Genomic DNA, 19,698 nt, shown 5'->3' on the forward strand with positions numbered 1-19,698 from the left:
TCTCTCTGAACTCATATCGAACGCTGTACTATACCTGGAAGCATGAGGGCCTCCATTAATGGCTAGATTTCGACTACTAACAGCCCATACCTTTCTGCGACTGCATGAGTCACATTTTATAAGGCACCAGACAGTATTTATTAGTCAGCCTGCTTTATTTTTTAATGTCCACTGGCCCCGTTTTCATACACCACAGGTGGTTTTCGTGCAGGCGCTACTTGAGCCCTTGAATGCTAAACTGTATAACTGTAGCAAAGTCTACTACCATCTCTCTAGAAATTATTTTTGATAACATCTACCCAAGTAATGCAAAATATTTATCAGCACAAGTTCTCAATGACTTGCTGGAAGCTCACTTGAGTCATATTCAGACCAACGCTATAATAGCTGCAGATGCCTCACAGAGAAACAAAAAGGCAGGTGTAGGAATTTTTTCTCATTTTATAGGTTGGTCCTATTTGATTAGGCTTCCTAATTTTATTCGTATCTACACAGCAGAGTTCTTGGCTGTAGATTTAGCACTGTGCAAATTGGACCCCTCTCATTCATCAGTAGCAATTATCACCGACTCACTCTATGTTCATTACTTACAATGTGTAGTGACTAAAAAATTTTGCAAGCATTATAACTCTTGGCTCCGTCTCATTTGCATTTGCTTCGTTTTTTTTTTTTTTGGTTGCCTGGGCACAAAGGTTTGCTTTGAATAAGTGTGCAGATGCATTAGCAAAAACTTCCCTCGGTGGCCCTTTAGGATTTGCCATTCCCCCAACCACCTATATCACTGCTGCTAGGTTTAGAAGATTTACAGTGATGGAGCTATGTAAATCTAGTGTGACTTCACATTCTGACTGTCACCACCTACTGTTCCCTTGGAGCCGTAAATTCTGCTGCCTAACACGCAAACTAGAGATTACATTCACAAGGCTACACTGCCACATCTCGACACTAAATTTTTATGCACACAGGACTGGTTTGGTGGCATCTCCTTTGTGTATACAGTGCGGAGAACCATAAATAATTGATCAGTTTCTCCTTGCATGCCAACGATTCTCCTCAGTAAGGAGCATTTAAACAATCTTGGCCTCTGCATGAACGTCTCCGTCTTGCTTTTGTTTGGAGCTTCCACATTGGGGTACAGCCACCAGAATGTTTGCACTGCTATGAAATACTTCATCCTTGATTCCAATCGGCTGCCTTCCTAAACCAGTCAATTATAATAATTAATTAGAACACCGAGCAGAATACATATTCCCCTATTTTTTTAGATATAATTTTCTCAAAACCACCCAATTCTTGGTCGACCCCCCATGGTGGGTATGTGCCATTTGTACAGAGGACCATCATCATCATTATCGAAAAGTGCTGGCAGTCGAGTTGGCTCAGCTAGTGGTTTAACTGAGTATCGGGTGATCTTATCCTTTTTTTTTTTTTTTTTTTTTTTTTTTTACGTGTTCTCTCCTTCGTATTGCTCCTTTTCAGCCTAGGCTAATGTCCAAGAACTCCCTGGGGAGGGGCTTTTCCTCTTGGACAGCATCTCTTCCCCCTCAGGAGTTTTTTGGATTTCTTCCTACGCAGCGGCGTAACCAGCATCCCTGTGGCATTTGTTCCTTCGAATGGAGGCTGCATCAGATTGAATAACCCTCAGGCTATCCAGGAGGCTCTTCGCCACTCCTCTATATTGTACCAGACCTCTTGGACGTAAGGCAGTTTGGTCATAGAGGCATTGTTTGTAGGCCCCCAGACAAGACATGTGTTGCGGGTTTACTGAAGTGCACATCTTTCGCAGCCACTCCAGTGAGTGCCTTTATCCCTACTCACCTCACGTGCATCAAGGGCATAGTAAGAAGTGTTGATTCAGGCCTAACTCCAACAGAAACATTAGAAAAGTTAGCTGCGGCTAGCGTGATTGCTGTATGTTGCCTTTTTCGACTCATGGAAAGTAACAGAGTACCAACAAAATTGGTGATAGCCACTTTTGCTGGCATTTCCTGTTTATCAGAGATCAAGGTATGGCCCCTTGCAATCAAAGTAGAGCCTCTTGTGCTGTATCCACTTCAATGTCGCAATTGCTGCTATTTTGGCCATAGTATCGGAGGGTGTAAATCACGCCAATGGTTCTGCTCGTGTGGAGAAAGTCATGTTCTAAGTGATTGCACTTCCCAAAACGAGCAATGCTGCCTTTGTGATGGAAACCACCTAGCTGATTACTCGAACTGTTCTATGCAGGCCCAAGAAGTACAGATACTCAAAGCTATGGACAAAAGACGTTGCTCCGGAAGAGAAGCTATATACATGTAAAAGAAAGAGCATTTGGCTATGCTGGAGTTGCAGCTAGGCACACCACAGTACCTGACTTATTTCTTACTGCAGCCATAGAACATGCTGTTCAGAAGGCCGTGACTAAGGCAATGGATCAGCTGTTGGTGAACCTTGGTGAAAGCATCGCACAGGCTATTTCTTCGCAGATGAATATGCTAATGCAAGTTACTGCACTATTCTCTGTTGCAAATGAGCTCATAGGTTCGGTACAACAGTCTAGCAATGGAAAGAGGGAGACAACTATCTCTGGAGATGGTTCAGCATCTACTAGTTGCCCTCCTGCTCACAGTGCTTCTGACAACCAGACTATGCAAGATTCAGAAATGAAAGACGCAGAACATAATGCTTGGGCTCAAAAAAGAGATATTGACTATCAGTGAGGATTCTTTCTCATTTCCCCATTCAATCTAAGAAATGCCAGTCTAAGTTTACTTTGAACCAAAGTGTATCAAAAACGTTTCTTAAGACTGCAGCATCTTCATCATAGGATCATTGAACATACTTCAGTGGAACTGCCACTCAATATTACCAGCTTCTGTAGATCTGTTTTCTCTTACTAACCAACTTAATTTGGATATAATAATAATAATAATAATAATAATCATAATAATAATAATACAGAAAATTTGGTTTACAACGGAGAAAAATTTTCATTAAAAATTTTACAGATCTTTTCGGCTAGACTGCCCTACAAGAGGGGATAGGCTAATTATATTTATTTCTGCCAAAATATGTCACAAAGCTAAAATTATACTTGAACTGATAAATCCTGAGTGCGAAATTCTGGCTGTAGAAATCCTTCCTGGATGTTGCCCACTTTATATCATAAATAATTATTTTCCTTCCAGCGTGCGGGACACTAGGTCCCTTGACAGTGGTAGCTGTGGGCATGATCTTTTACTTACTGGGGATTTCAATTCACATCATGTTACATGGGGTTTAAAGACACAGTCATGCAGTAACCACTTTTGGAATCAGTCACTAGACAATAACCTTTCTTGTGAAAATTCTGGATCAACTACATTTGTGCATCGCCAATATCAGTCTGCAATCGATCTCACATTCTCTAGTCGTAGTCGCTCTGTGTCTTCATGGTCGACTGTTGATTGTGCCTCTAATAGTGATCGTCTGCCACTGTTCTTTGAAATAGCCTGCTCTATTACAACTATGGATAACTAAGTTCGAACTTTTGTAAACTACAATACTTTCAAGAAGTATTTGCACTCTGTGCTTTCGTCCCTGTCAGATGCTTTCGATGAACAAAAAATGAAGATTATTTATTCTGCCCCTTAAAAAACTAGCAAAAAATCTGGATTTGCAGTTTGATCTCATAACGGTTACTCCTACAGCCCTTGGTAGAATACTGGCTGTTCTCGCGATTATAAAAGAAGAATAACGGCCTGGAAAAAGTTATTATATAACCAGTCTCCAAAAAGGGTGAGTGATTATAAATTCTACAGAACTGTTTTCAGACATACAGTTTCTAAAGCAAAAGACGACTATGATTGCAAACATTTCGATTATCTATCAAAATCTAAAAACAAGAGTGCACTCTTCAATTTTCTTCGTAGCAGAAAAATAGTTCTATGACCGAGTAACATTGACTCGATAGCTTTCACTGGAGAAGAAATGACACGAATGATAGCAGAAATCGGAAAGAGTTTAGAAAGTCGATTCGCTTCCTTATTGTCTCCATGTACCAAGTTACGAATCCGGTGAGATGATATTACAGAGCTCACTATGCTGGAACTGGCTACGTCAGTGCAAAGTCTGCCACATTTCATTCCTGGTACGGACGCAGTAACCACAAAAATGTTTTAAAATATTATCCAAAGACTCCCCAGATGACCTCTTAGACATAATAAACTATACTGTTCAATTCTTTTGCATACCTTCCAGTTGGAAACTTGCTAAAATTATTCTGGTTCTTAACTATAATAGTGATGGATTCACGCTGGACAATATTCAACCAGTTGCTGTAACCTTTTATTTGGTTAGATTAATAGAAAGGATTCTGAATGTTCGTCTTGCAAAATTAGTAGAGGACAAAGGTGCACTCAGCCCTTGTCAAATTGGTTTTAGATCTGGCTGTTCCATTTGGCATGCTCATGTGGACCTGGAAAGTCTGATAGCACTAGCACGACACCAGAGACAAGTTGCAAATCAAAAGCCTATGATAGTGTAGAACATGAAGTATTATTGAATCAATTAATAAACCTTGATTTCCCAAAATATACAATAAGATGGTGTAGTGAATTTCTAACTGACAGAGAATTTTATTACTCTGTGAAAGGATTTCTTCAAATGGACATCGACACTCATGGGGGGTTCCACAAGGAGCTGTCACTTCATCTTTATTGTTTAACATATTAATAAGCTCTATAACTTGTCATTATGGCATATATACATATGTATATGCAGATGACATTGCATTCTTTGCATCAGACAATGATATCCACTCTTTATGTACTCTGTTAAAAACATACCTGTGCTCCATAGAAACCTGGTTACAGAACATTCGCCTTTCTTAACGTCGGAAAATGCTCAATTATAGTTTCTACTATAAAGGATCCAATACATATAAACCTTAACTACCGTCTGCAGCACACACAGCAGGTGGACTCAGTAAAATACCTTGGCACATATGATAACCAGCTTAGTTGGTGCAAGCACGTCCAATATATTAATAAAAAAAGGAGTGCAAGCAGTTGGAATGCTAAGAAGGCTTGGCAACAGTCGATTGGGGATGCGGAGAGTCTCTCTTGTGATGATTTATAAAATGTATGTATGGCCTATTTTGGAATTTGGATCCGTTCTATATACACGAGTGCTGGCATATAAATTTCATCCCCTTGTTCTTCTGGAATTGGAAGCCTTACGCCTGTGCCTTGGTTTACCAAAGTTTGTTGCCAACAATGTACCATACTTAGAAGCGCATTTGCCATCTCTTGTGTAGATTTCGGCTATTAACTGTCCATTCATTCTTAAAGATGTAGGAGTCCCCTGTATAATTACAAATAATTTTTATATCTCAGCCTGTAGTATTTTCTCAATCTTCCTGGCCTCAGTTCCACACTCCTCAGGTCATCTTCGTACAAGCACTTGCTGGTCCCTTAGGTGTATGATTATGTGAGGTCCCTCCTTCTGACGTGAGAGAGAGAATCTCCAGATTGTATTTGACAACATATGTCCAAACAACATGAAACACCTTTCTCAGAATATATAAGATGGGCTGTTACAAAATCACTTATTGGAGATGAAAACAAACACAATCATAGCAGATGCATCACAATCAGAAGAAAACTCTGAAATTTGAATTTTCTTTTCTGTTTTAGACTGCTCATTCTCTTTAAAGTTCCTGACTACATACCAGTATATTTAGCTGAGTTTCTGACAGTTACATTGACTTTATGAAAACTGAACTCTTCAATCTTGGAATTTGTAGTATAACAGTTTCTTTAATTTATGTTCAGCTCTCACTGCAAATAGTGGCTCGCATATATCTTGTACGTTTCATTGTCTAATACCCTCTCACTTAACACAAATTATGTTGGTATGGGTGCCTGGTAACAAAGGATTAGTTATCATACCTTGCTGGTGAAGCAGCGCACTGACACGGACACAGTGAAGACACACAAGAAAAGGCGACACTCGCTGTGTGTCTGCACTGTGTCCATGCCAGTGCGCTGCTTCACCAGCAAGGTATGATGATTAATCACCAACTAGCCCAACTTTCCACATTACTAAACGATTAGTTATTTATGAATTAGCAAACAGTTTGGCAAGAGCGGTCCTTAGTGGTCCAACTTTTCCAATCCTTCCTGTATCAGCTTTCCTAGCTACTGCTAGGTTAAGGGGAGATGCAGTCATGCAAGACTCTTTGAGCTTATCATTAACAGATTTAACTAATTACCAGCACCTCCTAGTTCCCTGGAGCAGAAACTTCTGCCGTAATAGAAAAATTGACTTCCTTTTTACAAAGCTTGGATGTCAAATAACTACATTAAACTGTTATCTGCACCGATCTGGTCTGTGCTCTCCTCCTCGTGCTCTTACTGTGGTGAGCATGAGACAATGGAACACTTCTTCCTGCGATGTCGCTGTCTTTCACCATTAAGAAAACATTTGAGAAAGGCACTTTCGTGGTGTTGGATTGAATATAACACTTCCTGATATTCTATCTTTCGGAACCTCTTCTCTGGGACCCTATCATAGAAATATTGGTTCAGCCATTATGAGATACATAATTGGATCAGGACGATTATCTTGCTAAATTCTTAAATTTTATCTGTTATCTGACTTCGTTCTTTCAGCTATTCAAAATTTTTCCATAGTGCCTCTTTTTAGATTTGTTTAATCTTTTTTATTCGGCCACCCTATTCTTGGCCAATCCCCCATTGTGGGTATGAGCCACTCGTAAAGGCAAACAAACAAAAAAACTTGTTTCAGCCTACCACTGCAAAGCTACGACAAATGATGCTAAGCAAATACTCTCATTGTATTTGGTGGAGGTGCGGGGTTTCCCTCCTGCATCTTGGAACTCCGCAGTCGGACGTTACCACCAGCTATTGAAATGGATGATCCGGGGCTATCCGAGGCTGCTGCTTCCATACCCACGGCCATGATCTGCCCTGGTGTAATCTGGCAGCACTCTCCTTTTATATTTAGCAGAACAGACGACCATGACGGGGAAGACTGGCTAGCTGAATATGACCGTATAAGCACCTATAATAAGTGGAATGACTGCGCCAACCTCAATAATGTGACCTTTTACTTGACAGACATGGCAAACCTATGGTTCTGCATTCAGGAATCTGATCTTACCACCTGGTCAGCTTTCATGACAACGTTGATGGAGATCTTCAGCCATCCTGCCATTTGCCAGCTTCGTGCTGAGCAGTGCTTGTGTGGTCAAGCTCAACACAAGGGCGAAGACGTGTTCTCACTCTGCAAGCGCATCAATTCATCTGTGGACAAAGCTGACAAGATCAAGCACATCATGAAAGGCATCGATGACCATGCCTTCCAGATACTTGTCGCCAAGAGTCCCCGGACGACTGCCGATGTCATACAGCTCTGTCAGTGTTGTGCTCTTCAGCAGGATACCGCAGATCTATCTTTTTTTGGTTTTCAACTGTGACGCTGCCGACATTTCAGCTTTAATGCTGCAGATAAGGCCATTCACCCACCAGGAAGTCGCATGCCAACTTTTTCTGGCTTCTAGTACACCCAAGCCGTCTATCACCTTGGCTCTTTCACTTCGTCACATAATTCAGACATAAGTTACCAAGGTACTGCCACCTGCCCCTCCTCCGCAGCCAGTACCTGGACCACTAACTTATGCTAACACTTACGCTGGCCATGCGGTCCTCCGGCTCCCGATGCCTACCAGACCACCGGCACCTTCCATGTGCCACCGCCAGCTTCACGTCCGATTCCCGTTCCTTACTTGGCTGCTGGAGCCACTGTCGTCAACTCATGGCGGACACCTGATAACCGGCCAATATACTGTTCATGCAGTTTCCCGGGACACGTAGCATGATTCTACCACCGTCGCAGCTTCCGTTTACCTGACAGTGGGGGCACCTTAAGCTACATGTCTGTTTTACTTCCGCATTATCACTCGTCTAATCTTCCTCCGGACTCGTCTTCAAGTCACCACCCCATCAATTCATGACGATTGCCTTCCTCAAGTCGCCGATCCGTTTCCCCAATGGTTTGCTGACCCAGCCCAGCCCGAGAGGAAAACTAATAGTTGTAGTTCCAGTAGCAGGAACTGTGTTTACATCGAACACTTCAAGGCCTCATTTTCCCCCTGCGAATGAAATTGAACTGTCCGTAGACGGTGTCACTGTATGTGTACCTATTGACACCAGAGCTGCCGTTTCTATTATTTGTGAGAAGCTTTGGGTTGACCACTGAATGCCGGATCATTGACCAGCAGGTTGACCACATGCTGGAGCATGGCATCATCCAGGCCCCTAACAGTCCCTGGGCATCTCCGATTGTCCTCGTTAAAAAAAGAAAAAGGTGGCTCCATAAGGTTCTGCGTCGACTACTGCCGCCTTAACTGAATAACGTGCAAAGATGTCTATCCTCTGCCATGCATCGACGATGCCTTGGACAGCCTGCAGGGAGTGGAATTCTTTTCCTCGCTGAATCTGCACTCTGGGTACTGGCAAGTGCCAATGGCAGAGGCCCATCGCTGAAAGACAGCCTTTGGAACACTTAATGGGCTATATGAATTCACCGTCATGCCCCTCGGCCTCTGCAATGTGCCTGCCACTTTCGAACGAATTATGGACACCATTCTTCAAGGGCTGAAGTGGAACACGTGCCTTTGTTATTTACATGACATTGTGTTTTTTTCCGCTGACTTTGCGTCACACCTCAGCCGCTTCGAGCAAGTCCTTGCATGCCTCTCCAATTCAGGACTGCAACTAAATTTGAAGAAATGCCACTTCAGAGCTCGCAAGCTTACAATTCTCGGTCATGTAGTTTCAAAAGACTGTATCCTCCCAAACCATATGAAACTTAGCGCCGTATCGGAGTTCCCCAAACCAATTACCATAAAAGAGCTTCGCAGCTTCATCAGCCTATGCTAATATTTTTGACGTGTCGTTCATAATTTTGCCTCTGTCATCGCAGCTTCTCACTGGCAGTTCTGACCTATCGGCCTGGTCTCCAGCGTGCAACAATGCACTCCAAGAACTGCGCCACGTTCTCACCTCGCCTCCAGTACTGTGACACTTCGATCTCTTTGCTCCAACTGAGATCCACATGGACGCTAGTGGTGTCAGGCTAGGTGCTGTTCTTGCACAATGTAAGGATAGCTTCAAAGAGTGCGTTGAAGCGTATCCCAGCCTCACGCTTACCAAAGCCCAGGCGAACGACTCGGTTGCTGAGAAGGAGTGTCTGGCTGTTATTTGGGCTATCGGAAAATTTCGTCCTTAGATGTATGGGCGTCCATTCAACATCGTGACTGACCATCATGCCCTATGCTGGTTATCTTCACTAAAAGATCCAACTGGTTGGCTTGCTCATTGGGCATTGTGCCTTTACCATGCCCTGCATGAGTACTTGACCGCTTTGGCATTGACCTATACAGTCCACTTACCAACATTCCAAGTGGCAGCCACTGGGCTATTGTTGCTATCGACCACCAGATGTGGTACGCTGAAACTTCAGCCCTATCATCTGCCACACCAAAAGACGTTGCCAGTTTTATCCTTCAAAACCTGATTTTACGGCATGGAGTCCCTCGAGAATTACTCAGCGACCTTTTTCTCTTTGACGTCATTTCTGCATTGCTAAAGGAGTGTCGCATCATTCACCGCATTACCACGGCATGTCACCCTCAAACTAATGGTATAGTTTAGCATTGTTTAACAAGGAAAAAGTGTGGTTGTTTGTACGCATTTCAAATGTTTGGTTCAGCTGCTCCTGTCAATGCAGCATGTACTGAAGCTACATGTTAAAACAGTCAGCTTTGAATATGAGCCTTCCTTGTGCTTGGAAAAGTACTCCCACCACCCACAGGCCCACTGATGGGCCTGTCAGCGGTTGTTACTTTCTGGACCCGTCACGTTTGCTCAGTGGCTATAGGCGCCGTGCACGCCGACGGACGCGCCACTGGTGGCGGCCTTGCGCAGAACACGCGGGAGAGGAGCCTGGCGCGCGCCGTAGTTTGTTGTGTCGTTGATCGTGCTTCTCTGTCTTATTCACGTTTTCAGAGCAAGATAGGCAACACCATTCACACGTGTGGGGTGGCCAAAGCTTGAGGGAATGTCGCAGAAGAATTGTTGCAGGGTGGGGGGCTCAAATACCGGTGAAAACGGGCCGGGGATACGGTTCTAATCATGCCCGGCAAAACCTCATCAGCGGGAGCAACGGTAGCAAAAATGGATCGTCGCTTCGAAGGGAAATTTCTTGTTCTCATCCTTTACTTTGTCTCGTCGGTGTTTTTTCCCCTCGATCATAGTTAGACGCGTAAGCAACGAAGTTCATCTGCAGTGCAGCATGATGTTTAAAGGCATTTCGCTAAAGTTCGGAATGCTGTTTGACGCTTATGTTGTTTTCCGCTTCTTTACCGCGTTGCGCTAGCTAGGCAGCACGACTGCACGAGCGCATTGCGTTGTATGTTAAAGCTACTGAAGTTTGCAAGAACTGAAATGGTTGGTTTCATGTGGCGCATTAAATCCTCGCACCAGCTGTTGCGCACTTCATGTTTTTAAATCTATTTTATGCGTGGCTTTGCACATGTTTAACTGTTGCTAGTTGCTCCATGCATAACTCTTGTCGATTCTTTTGAGCTGCAAAGTTTTCACGCTGCCTTGTTTGTAAAGGGTATAAATCACGCTGTGTCTTATCGGAATGATACCAAGGAAGTGCTTCTTTAACAGCTTTATTCTTTTCGCCCGAGGGCATCTTAGATATTGTTTGCGTTTTTGGAAATGTGTTTAGAAAATAGGTAGTTCAGGGCGAGAATTGGTAATAGCTGCTGCATATGGTATTTTTGTTCCATTTCTCGCTGGAAAGTTCGCGTCCCGTTTGGGAAGTCATCACACCTCGATGCTGCCTGAGCAAACTTAACACGCCGAGTGATTTGTTTGTTTCACAACGTAGTCCCTTCTTGCATGTGAGTTTTGTACTCAACTGAATTCTTTCTTATACTTACGCTGCAGACGACTAAACTGGGCCTTGCCGCCAGCGCTCATCTACTTTGACTGGCGCTGCTCTGCCTTTAAATATATTATGTGGCACCTCTCTCTAGTAATATAAAAAAAGTACTGAAAAGTTAGTCAGTCTTTAGCTTTGTACGTTTCCAAGCAGCTCCCTTGGGGAATTTAAAATTGCACAAACTGCAGCGGGAACGGTAGTTCATCGGCGTATGCAGCAGAATTGCATCGGTGGTACAGCACTAACACGCGCTTTTATTAACCCATGTGTTTGGTGACTTCGTTGGCTAGTGTACGCGTTTCCATCAATAAATTGGCAATTACTCTTCTTGAGGCGACTTCGACTGCACTTATTCGGCGATGTCACATGTATTCATCGGCAGAAAAATTACAACGGCATATGCAGAGATTGCACCGTGCGGATTTGTTTTATATAAGTCTGCACTAACGACATGTGCTTATTATTGAGGTACAGAAGCAGCATTGCGGCAAGGGTAGAATAAAAAAAACCATCGAGAGATCGCATCACTCAACAAAATTTATCGGCTAGTGAACATGAGCTCCACGTCATGTAAATGGTGTTCATGGCATTTGTCTGCGGGACACACCTTGCACGTATGTGCGCCATGTTGTCCCAAACACTGGTAACATCGTGTTCATACCCGCTCGCACAGAGGTCAGCATCTTCCCTACAGCTGTCACAGCAGAAGCAGCAGCCTGGCACCCGAACAAAGGAGAAATCGCAGCCGCGAACTTCAACCATCCTTGCTGCAATGGGTTGTCGTCTGCTACTGCTCCCGCGTGTACTGTTGGAAGCGTCCGCTAGGTGGCTTTCAGTGGCGCCTCTATAGGCGGTGCACGAGGCGTATAGGTGTTCTGCTGCTGAGCACAACGTTGCAGGTTCAACTTCGGACCGCGATGACTGCATTACAATGGGATGAAATGCAAAAATGCTCCTATAGTTAGATTTAGGTCTGTATTAAAAACTTCAAGTGGTCATAATGACTTTGAAGCCCTGTCTATGGCATCTCTCATAGCTGCAGTGTTGCTTTGGAATGTTAAACCCCACCAATTAATCAACCATGCAATCACTTGCCATGTGAATGGGAGAGTTATTATTGAACTCGGTCATACTATGTCTATGCAGCAGCCACAGCAGTGACGTGCTGAGATGGCAGCCCACTTGTGCCTGGAGGAAGCAGAGGTCGTACGATTGGTGCTGGAGTTTCTGGCCAATCGGGAGCTGAGCATCAGCCAGTTGGCATTGGAGCGTGAATCTGGTGTCATTAATGATGCCCTCTCTGATGACCTGCTTTTCTTGCGGCAACTTATACTGGATGGCCAGTGGGATGATGCCCTTGACTTTGTGCAACCCCTTGAAGACATGGAAGCTTTCGACATCAAGCGTTTCAAGTCAGTAGCTTATTGTGTCTGCCTTTTGGTTTGCACGCTCTTGTGTTTGCTTTAGTGTTAAAGGTTCATGATTGCTTCATCAGGATAGAAAGTGTCATTGCTATTGAGAGTTATAGGGACGCTGGAGCTGTTTGAACTTTTGTTAGCCTGGGTTCTTGCCCTAGAATTGAGAGGATTGAGTTCACACTTGTGGCTGCAACGTCTGCATTGTGACTTTCAGTGCCAGAATACGAGAAAACTAGGCTGAGAAAATTAATGTGTCACTCTTGGTGCTTTCCACACTTTTCCATAGCCTGTACTTTCACCACACCTTACAATTTGAGGTACGGCTAAACATATGGGTGTAAAATATGCTTAACGACCTATCCTATTGCATATGTTATGCAGCATTTAAATTATTTTCAGGATAGTGCTAGCAAGTGTTACATACTTCTTTCTGTAATGCCGGTAGATGCAGCCCATTGTTGGCTTACAACGCACATGCCTCAACTATAAGGTATAAGAACGTAGAAAGTGAACTTTGCCTTCAAACTTGAAACAAGCTATGATACAGTTAGTATGCTTATATGAATTTATTAGGACTTTGATGCTTGCATAAATGTAAAGTTTGTTTATGTGAAATTTGACAAAGCTCTTAAGTGTATAATTCATGGCAGGGGTTTATGTGGGCACTTGGCCACCACTTATGTGCCTCAAATGCACCTCTTTCTGGTGCCCAGATTCTCTGTGCTAAAGCACAAGTTCCTCGAGCTGCTGTGCATCCGATCTGAGGCTGGGCTGGTGCAGAGCGCTGAGCTGGGTGTGGACGAAATGGTGGCCTGCCTTGGGGCCCTGGAGCAGTGCAGCCCGTCACGGGAACACTACAACCAGCTCTGTCTGCTACTTACCTTTCCCCGACTCTGTGATCATCTTGACTACAAGCACTGGAATCCCAGCAATGCCCGAATCAACTGCTTCAGAGAGGTATCTCTCTTTAACAGGGGTAATAATCTTTATTTCAACCTGGGAAGGCTGATGTGCACTGGTAAGGTCGTAGTCTTGTAATAAAAGATCTGGCACGCCTGACTATTAGAGTGGAATTGAAGAGAGATAGCAGGTGAAAAGGTCGATACAGAAATTTATAGGGGCCTCACCAGGGCCTTGTCAGAAATTGAGGTTATGCACTGGAAGTTGTAAAGTGCCATCTAGGGAATATTTTACTGCAAGTATTTTTCAAGTTGGTTCATTATTAGACTGTATAGGTGAAACTGAAATGTCCCACCGCCATGCTGCCTGCAGGCGAGCTTCACAGCCAACATATACACTCTCTCCTTTTACCTGTACTAGCGTCTGTAAGCTGCAGTCCTTCCTTGCCTTCTTCCATACCAACCCCAGGGACTGTATCTCATTTACGTCGTGAGCCTCGCCTTCTGACTTCTTTCTGTCTCTTCTCTTACATTTTTGCTGTGCGGCACACTTCCAGTGGTGGTTTTGCGCATTCTGTATTAGGTAATTTACTGAAGTCATGTGATCTATGCACTGTACTTGTCTATTTGCAATGTCCAAACCTTATGAGGGGCCCTTTAGGTTAATTTTTTCTAGAACAATTAACTGCCTAAATCAGTGATGTTTTCAATCATCTGTTATGAAAATGTGACTTTTATGTGAAACAACTTTTACTCATTTGGTTGAGCAAACAGATGCTTAATGCGAGTCCTTCCATGTTTCAAATATTTTTTTAATGCAGAAATTGTGTCTAGGTCCAAGCTAAAGCTTCCTTGTAACCAGTTTTCGGTGCATACATGTGAGTCTCCCAGCAATTGTGGGTTTTTCTGAACTCATAAAGCAAGTGCACTTTTAAAAGGCCATGGACAATTGTGCATCTACCTTATTTAGCATTGGATGAGAAAACCATTGAAGCATCAAGCTTTTTTGCTAATGTTCTTTATTATTGATTGAAAAAAGATATATATGCATAGGTTTAGTGCAGACATACAAGGTTTGTCTGTAAAGTAATGAGACTGCCTGCCACGCAGCGCTGCAGTTGCCAGTAGCATGCTCCCCAGAGGTGGGATTTGTGGAGAGGCTTCTAAGCTAAGTATCACACTGGGTGACCGTTGCAGCCGTGCTCTGACACAGTGAGGATCTGAAGTAGTGCAAAAGCTGTTTTCAAGTTTTTGTCATAGCAGAAAACATCAGAAATGGAGCATTAGCTGGAGCAGCGGTGCACAGTTAAATTTTGCTTTCACCTGGGCAAAACCGCTTCCAAGATGTTTGCCTTGGTTCAGCAGGCTTACAAAGAGAATGCCCTGTCAAAGGCCCAGGTTTTCTGGTAGTTTGGTAAGCTCAAGAACTGACGGGAGACCATTGAAGACATGGAGCAATCTGGATGCCCTTCGAGTGGTTTGGACGAAAATTTGGTCAAAGTAAAATATATCCTGGTCTTCGACTGTCATTTGAGTATCGGATTAATCACCAAAGACCTCAACATGTGCAAAACAACAGTTCACACAATTATTTAAAAACTTGAACATCCGGAATGTTTGTTCAAAATTGGTGCCAAAAGTGTTGAGTGATGAACAAAAACAATGACGGGTTGATGGTTCCTCTGAGATGTTGTTGCAGTTAGAAAGTGAATGGGACTTTTTAGACGGCATAATAACAGTCGACAAATCATGGGTGTTCAAATACGACCCCAAAATCAAGCGCAAAAGTTCGGAACGGCACTCCATGAACTCCCTGTGCGCCAAGATAGTGAGAATGTCAAAGTCTAAGATAAAGACAATGTTCATTGTCTATTTTTACAAGCATAGGTTGGTCCACAAAGAATTTGTACCTCTGGGACAAACCGTCAATGCTGTGTTCTACAAAAAAGTCCTTGAGCGCCTTCCCAAAGCCATCAAACAGAAATGACTGGCGATTGCCGATCACTGGAAGCTCCACAACGACAACGCTCCAGCTCACACCGCCTTTGTTTTGATCGCCTACCTGGCCCAGATAGGGGTTGAAACCTTGCCGCCGCCGCCATACAGCCCCGATATGAGCCTAGCAGACTTTTTCCTGTTAAATTATGTTCAATTATGGGGTTTTACGTGCCAAAACCACTTTCTGATTATGAGGCATGCCATAGCGGAGGACTCCGGAAATTTCGACCACCTGGGGTTCTTTAACGTGCACCTAAATCTAAGTACACAGATGTTTTCGCATTTCGCCCCCATCGAAATGCGGCCGCCGTGGTCGGGATTCGATCCTACGACCTCGTGCTCAGCAGCCCAACACCATAGCCACTAAGCAACCATGGCGGGTTCTTTTTCTTTTTTTTTTTTCCTGTTCTCAAAGCTCGAGAGAAGCCTGAAAGGTCAACGTTTCGAGAATGTTCCCGCCATCCACCGGGCTGTCACAGAGTCTCTGAAAGAGGTTATGGCAGCTGACTTCCAGAGAACCTTTACAGCATGGGAATCGCTTTGACAGCGGTATATCGATGCCCAAGGAGACAATTTTGAAGAATTGTAATAATATGTTCCCATCAAGTCACTAAATTCTTTTTGCCGAACCCAGTCTCATTTCTTTACGAACAGACCCTGTATACCTTTAGTGACTCTGTGCCTTGTCATTTCACTTTTTTTTTTGCATTTAAAAGCAGCATCATTGAGCAAGAACAGATTTGAAAGTGCTAACACTTATTCATGTAAGCTGAACTGATAGAGGACAGACAGGCATGATTCCTTTGCTTGCAGAAGCATAGCACTTTGCTCAGACACAGTTCCCCACATTGTCTTCCTGAAGGGCCCTACAAGCTTCACTCGTGCTTCCTACCCAGAGTTTTGCCTATAACTTCACAGTTGATGCATTACATGTCCTCCATTAGCTACTTCAGGAGGATATTCTTTTCTAGTATTCATCTCTACTGCTACACAGTTAATTGAGAATTCTGCACCCTGGGTAGTGCAAACCTTATAGTAGTACAACCAAACAGCTCAAGGGCATGCCTTAACACGATCCTCTAGTGCATGTTATGTATTTCATTGAAAGATTAGGCTGTAGCACTGTTTGGCTACTCAAAGGCAGCAGGACAGTGACTCATACGAGACGAGTGCTGCCAGAACAGTATATATTTCGACATAAGACAGTGAAGTGTGGACAGTAAAGAGGGTCATAGTGCTGTTGAAGCAGCAAATGAAAAATAAGTGTTCTCTACATTTAAAAAAATATACTACTGAAGACCATTGTATGTTATTGGAGCATTTTGATTGTGTTATTACCACCTTACTTTTTCGATTATTGTCACTGCCAGGTAGCTTTGCATTAATGCACCACTGTACAGCAAGGGTAGCTCATTCAATTTCTACCTTGCTTTGGTAGCAACAGCACTGCAGAAGCACTAGTGGTGCACCATATTGTTCTGCCAATGTGCAGTTTATTTATTTGTTTAAGATGTCCTTACAGGCCTCGTATGAGGCATCGGGTAAGGGGGGCATCACAGAAAGACTAAAAGAGCACATATAATGGGCATAAAACAAAACCTAAATACATACGTTATTAAAAGACAGTATAAAAAATGTTGTTGGATCATTTCTAGGATTCTGTTAGTCAGTCTACTTTTATCATGTAAATTTTACATACCCAACTGTATTTTCATTTACTGCCGCAACAGCACCATGATGCCCCGCCTATCCAACACCTGCCTATGAGCAGCCATTGAGTCCCAAAGATTAGGCAAGTGCATTGCAATTTGTGCAACAGTATTGTAAATACTGCATTCCGTTTTCAAACCTTTTGACTGCAGTTGTATGTGTTACGTCATGCCTTTTGTATCCAGTAATTGAAGAAATTATATGGTGTGCAGTTGTTCTGAATAACTTCTTGCAAACGGTATACTCAGTAGCCTTGCTGCATCACTGCACTGCAAGCTTTCTTGTATTTTAGTTACGCTAATTTGTCAAAGAGAAGTTGAATCAAAGAAAGGTGACTGACAGTCTCAACCTTGTGTTCTTGCAGCTGACCAGTTTTATTTAAACAGCTTGGCAAAATTAAGTCTACACTAGAATGGCTAAAATGTCTATCTCTTGCAGAAAAAGTTATAGTCAGTGTCACATCAAGTATGCAGCGACAAATGCTTCGCAAAGGAAATGCTATGTACGCACGGACAATCGAACTGCCTCGTATGACTCTCTCGCCTTCCATCTCATTGCTATTCATGTTCTCACACCTGCCTTGCTCAGTTACTGTATTGTCAACTCCTAGTGATTGTTTATGTAACTTGCTCAAACAATGCACCCAGCTGTAAAAGGATTAGTTTCGTCTTTATAATTCATTTTCTAAACTGTGCATGAGGAGGTTGTCTGGACCATAGGTGAGGTCATATATCCTCCTCCTAATCCATTTTTGTAGTTCGCTAAATACTTTATGTGACCACGGTATGTTTTTTGATTGTTGCTGGGTAAGCTGGTCACTTCCTCTTCGTGCCTGTATGACTTGCGAAGAAACTATTTTCTGGGAGCATGGAGGCACAACTAGCACGTGTGTCATACTTCTATGGGAAGGGCCTTTCTGCATTCTTCACTTGTCAGTTATTATAGTGAGTTAGGTTTTGTTGTACAAGCATAATTGTGAGATGTGCGTGGGGCACTGCAATATGTTGATTATCTATGGGTCACCTCAAAAGGCTGTTGTTTTTTTCATCCTCTAGGTGCTGCCGCTTGTGGAGAAGCTGCTACCATCTGCAGTAAAGTCCCCTGTGTCAGTTCAGCGTACGTCGTCTGGTGACCGTCTTGTCCAGTTGCTCATTAAGGGCATCTTGTACGAATCCTGCGTTAACCTCTGCCAGAAAAAGGCAACCCTTCCTCCAAGCAGCGCTCGGGATGATGAGTTTCACTTTGCCGAACTCCTAGGAAATGCCGATGCCGATCTCAGCCTGTTCTCCTGGCTTCAGTGCCTCCCGCCAGAAGTGTTCTCTTACCCATTTGAACAGAAAGTGCTTAACGTTGATATCCGGCAGTTAGTTAAGCCATTCCTTGAAGCATCCTGGACAGAGCAGATTCTGGCAACGCCAATCAAGCCACGTGTCTTCCCACACTCTGCTGTTCCACGCACCCCAATGAGCCGTTCGCTCATAATGGCTAGCATGGAAGGCGGCCTTTTTTCTGCAGGCAGTCATCCAGCCCTCAGTGGTTGTGCCAAGATGGCCCTTTCAATGGCAGACCTGTCCTCATCCATGTCACGGTCATTTGGGGCCTTCCATCTTACAGGGAAAAAACTGATGAATACATCTGTTGACCGGCTCTTTGAAGTGGGTGATGTGTTCAGCACAAGCTGCACTGACATTCGGACAGGCACCTTGCCCGATTTGCTCAAGGAGGAAGAGGAAGAGAACAAGGATGGCAATGAAAGTAAAGCCAGCGATGCAGACAAATCTCAGTTTTGGAAAGAATTCCAACGTCTCAGGAGGAACCTTCATCACCATCTGGATGCAGCTATGGCAATGTCACCAGCGGTGGTTGAGAGTGACAAAAGGACGTCAAACTCAGTGGTAGCAGTTCCATCTTCACCAACACGAACACCTACACCTACTTCTGCCCCAACAAGTGCCACTACCTCTGCGCCTTCACGCACAAAATCTGCTGCTGAAGTCACACTTGTATCCCCAGCACTAACGCCAATTGGTCAAACAACACAGAAAGGTAGTGTAAAATTTACGACAAGCACACCACGAAATCCAAGGACAGCACCTGCACATGTGACAACAGTTACGATAGATGGAGTGGTGAAGAACCTCTCTGAAGATTTCCGGTCCACTGACAGGTCAGTGATTGCTATGGGTTGTTTCTTGCAAGCAATTTCGATTTTGATTACAGATGTGTTTCTTAGCTGCAATACCATTTGCATACTGCAAAGCATCGCAGTATCTAATGCAAGGTATGAACAGGCAACTTCATGTACATATTCACTAAGATGTAGGATCAGCATAAGGTGGAATTCAAACAAGTCAGAAGCTACTAGAACCCACCTTTTCATTTCTACATTTGCAAGTCAGTGTGATATACTTTGTTGTGGAACTTTCGGGCTTCGGTATGTTTAGTGACCAAATACACAGTATAGTAGACATTTGTTAATTCAACTCTGGCTAATTCTATTCCTCAGCTAATTCAATCTCAACTGAAGGTTCGACCAGCATCCATGCATTTCTATGGGCCAAAGATTTCATTATTTCAGTCCTGAAATTTCCCCACACTGACTAATTCGAAGTTGACTGAATAACGCGAATGCACCTGATCCAAATTATGACCTCACTCATGATACCAATGGCCAT

At 43.5% G+C, this 19,698-nt stretch overlaps 1 protein-coding gene across 2 annotated transcripts in view; it reads left to right on the forward strand.

Annotated features, from left to right (window-relative positions):
- The window catches only part of LOC142584666 (WD repeat-containing protein 47), a 194,109-nt gene that overhangs the window by 29,414 nt on the left and 144,997 nt on the right, over nucleotides 1–19,698 (forward strand). For both annotated transcript variants that reach the window (XM_075694829.1, XM_075694826.1), the window contains 3 exons: nucleotides 12,145–12,410; nucleotides 13,130–13,373; nucleotides 18,079–19,190. In XM_075694829.1, the coding sequence (XP_075550944.1) occupies nucleotides 12,169–12,410; nucleotides 13,130–13,373; nucleotides 18,079–19,190 (1,598 nt within the window). In that variant the 5' untranslated portion in view covers nucleotides 12,145–12,168. The remainder of the gene's footprint in view (nucleotides 1–12,144; nucleotides 12,411–13,129; nucleotides 13,374–18,078; nucleotides 19,191–19,698) is intronic.

Source organism: Dermacentor variabilis, chromosome 1, assembly GCF_050947875.1.
Source record: "Dermacentor variabilis isolate Ectoservices chromosome 1, ASM5094787v1, whole genome shotgun sequence".
Lineage (NCBI taxonomy): Eukaryota > Metazoa > Arthropoda > Arachnida > Ixodida > Ixodidae > Dermacentor > Dermacentor variabilis.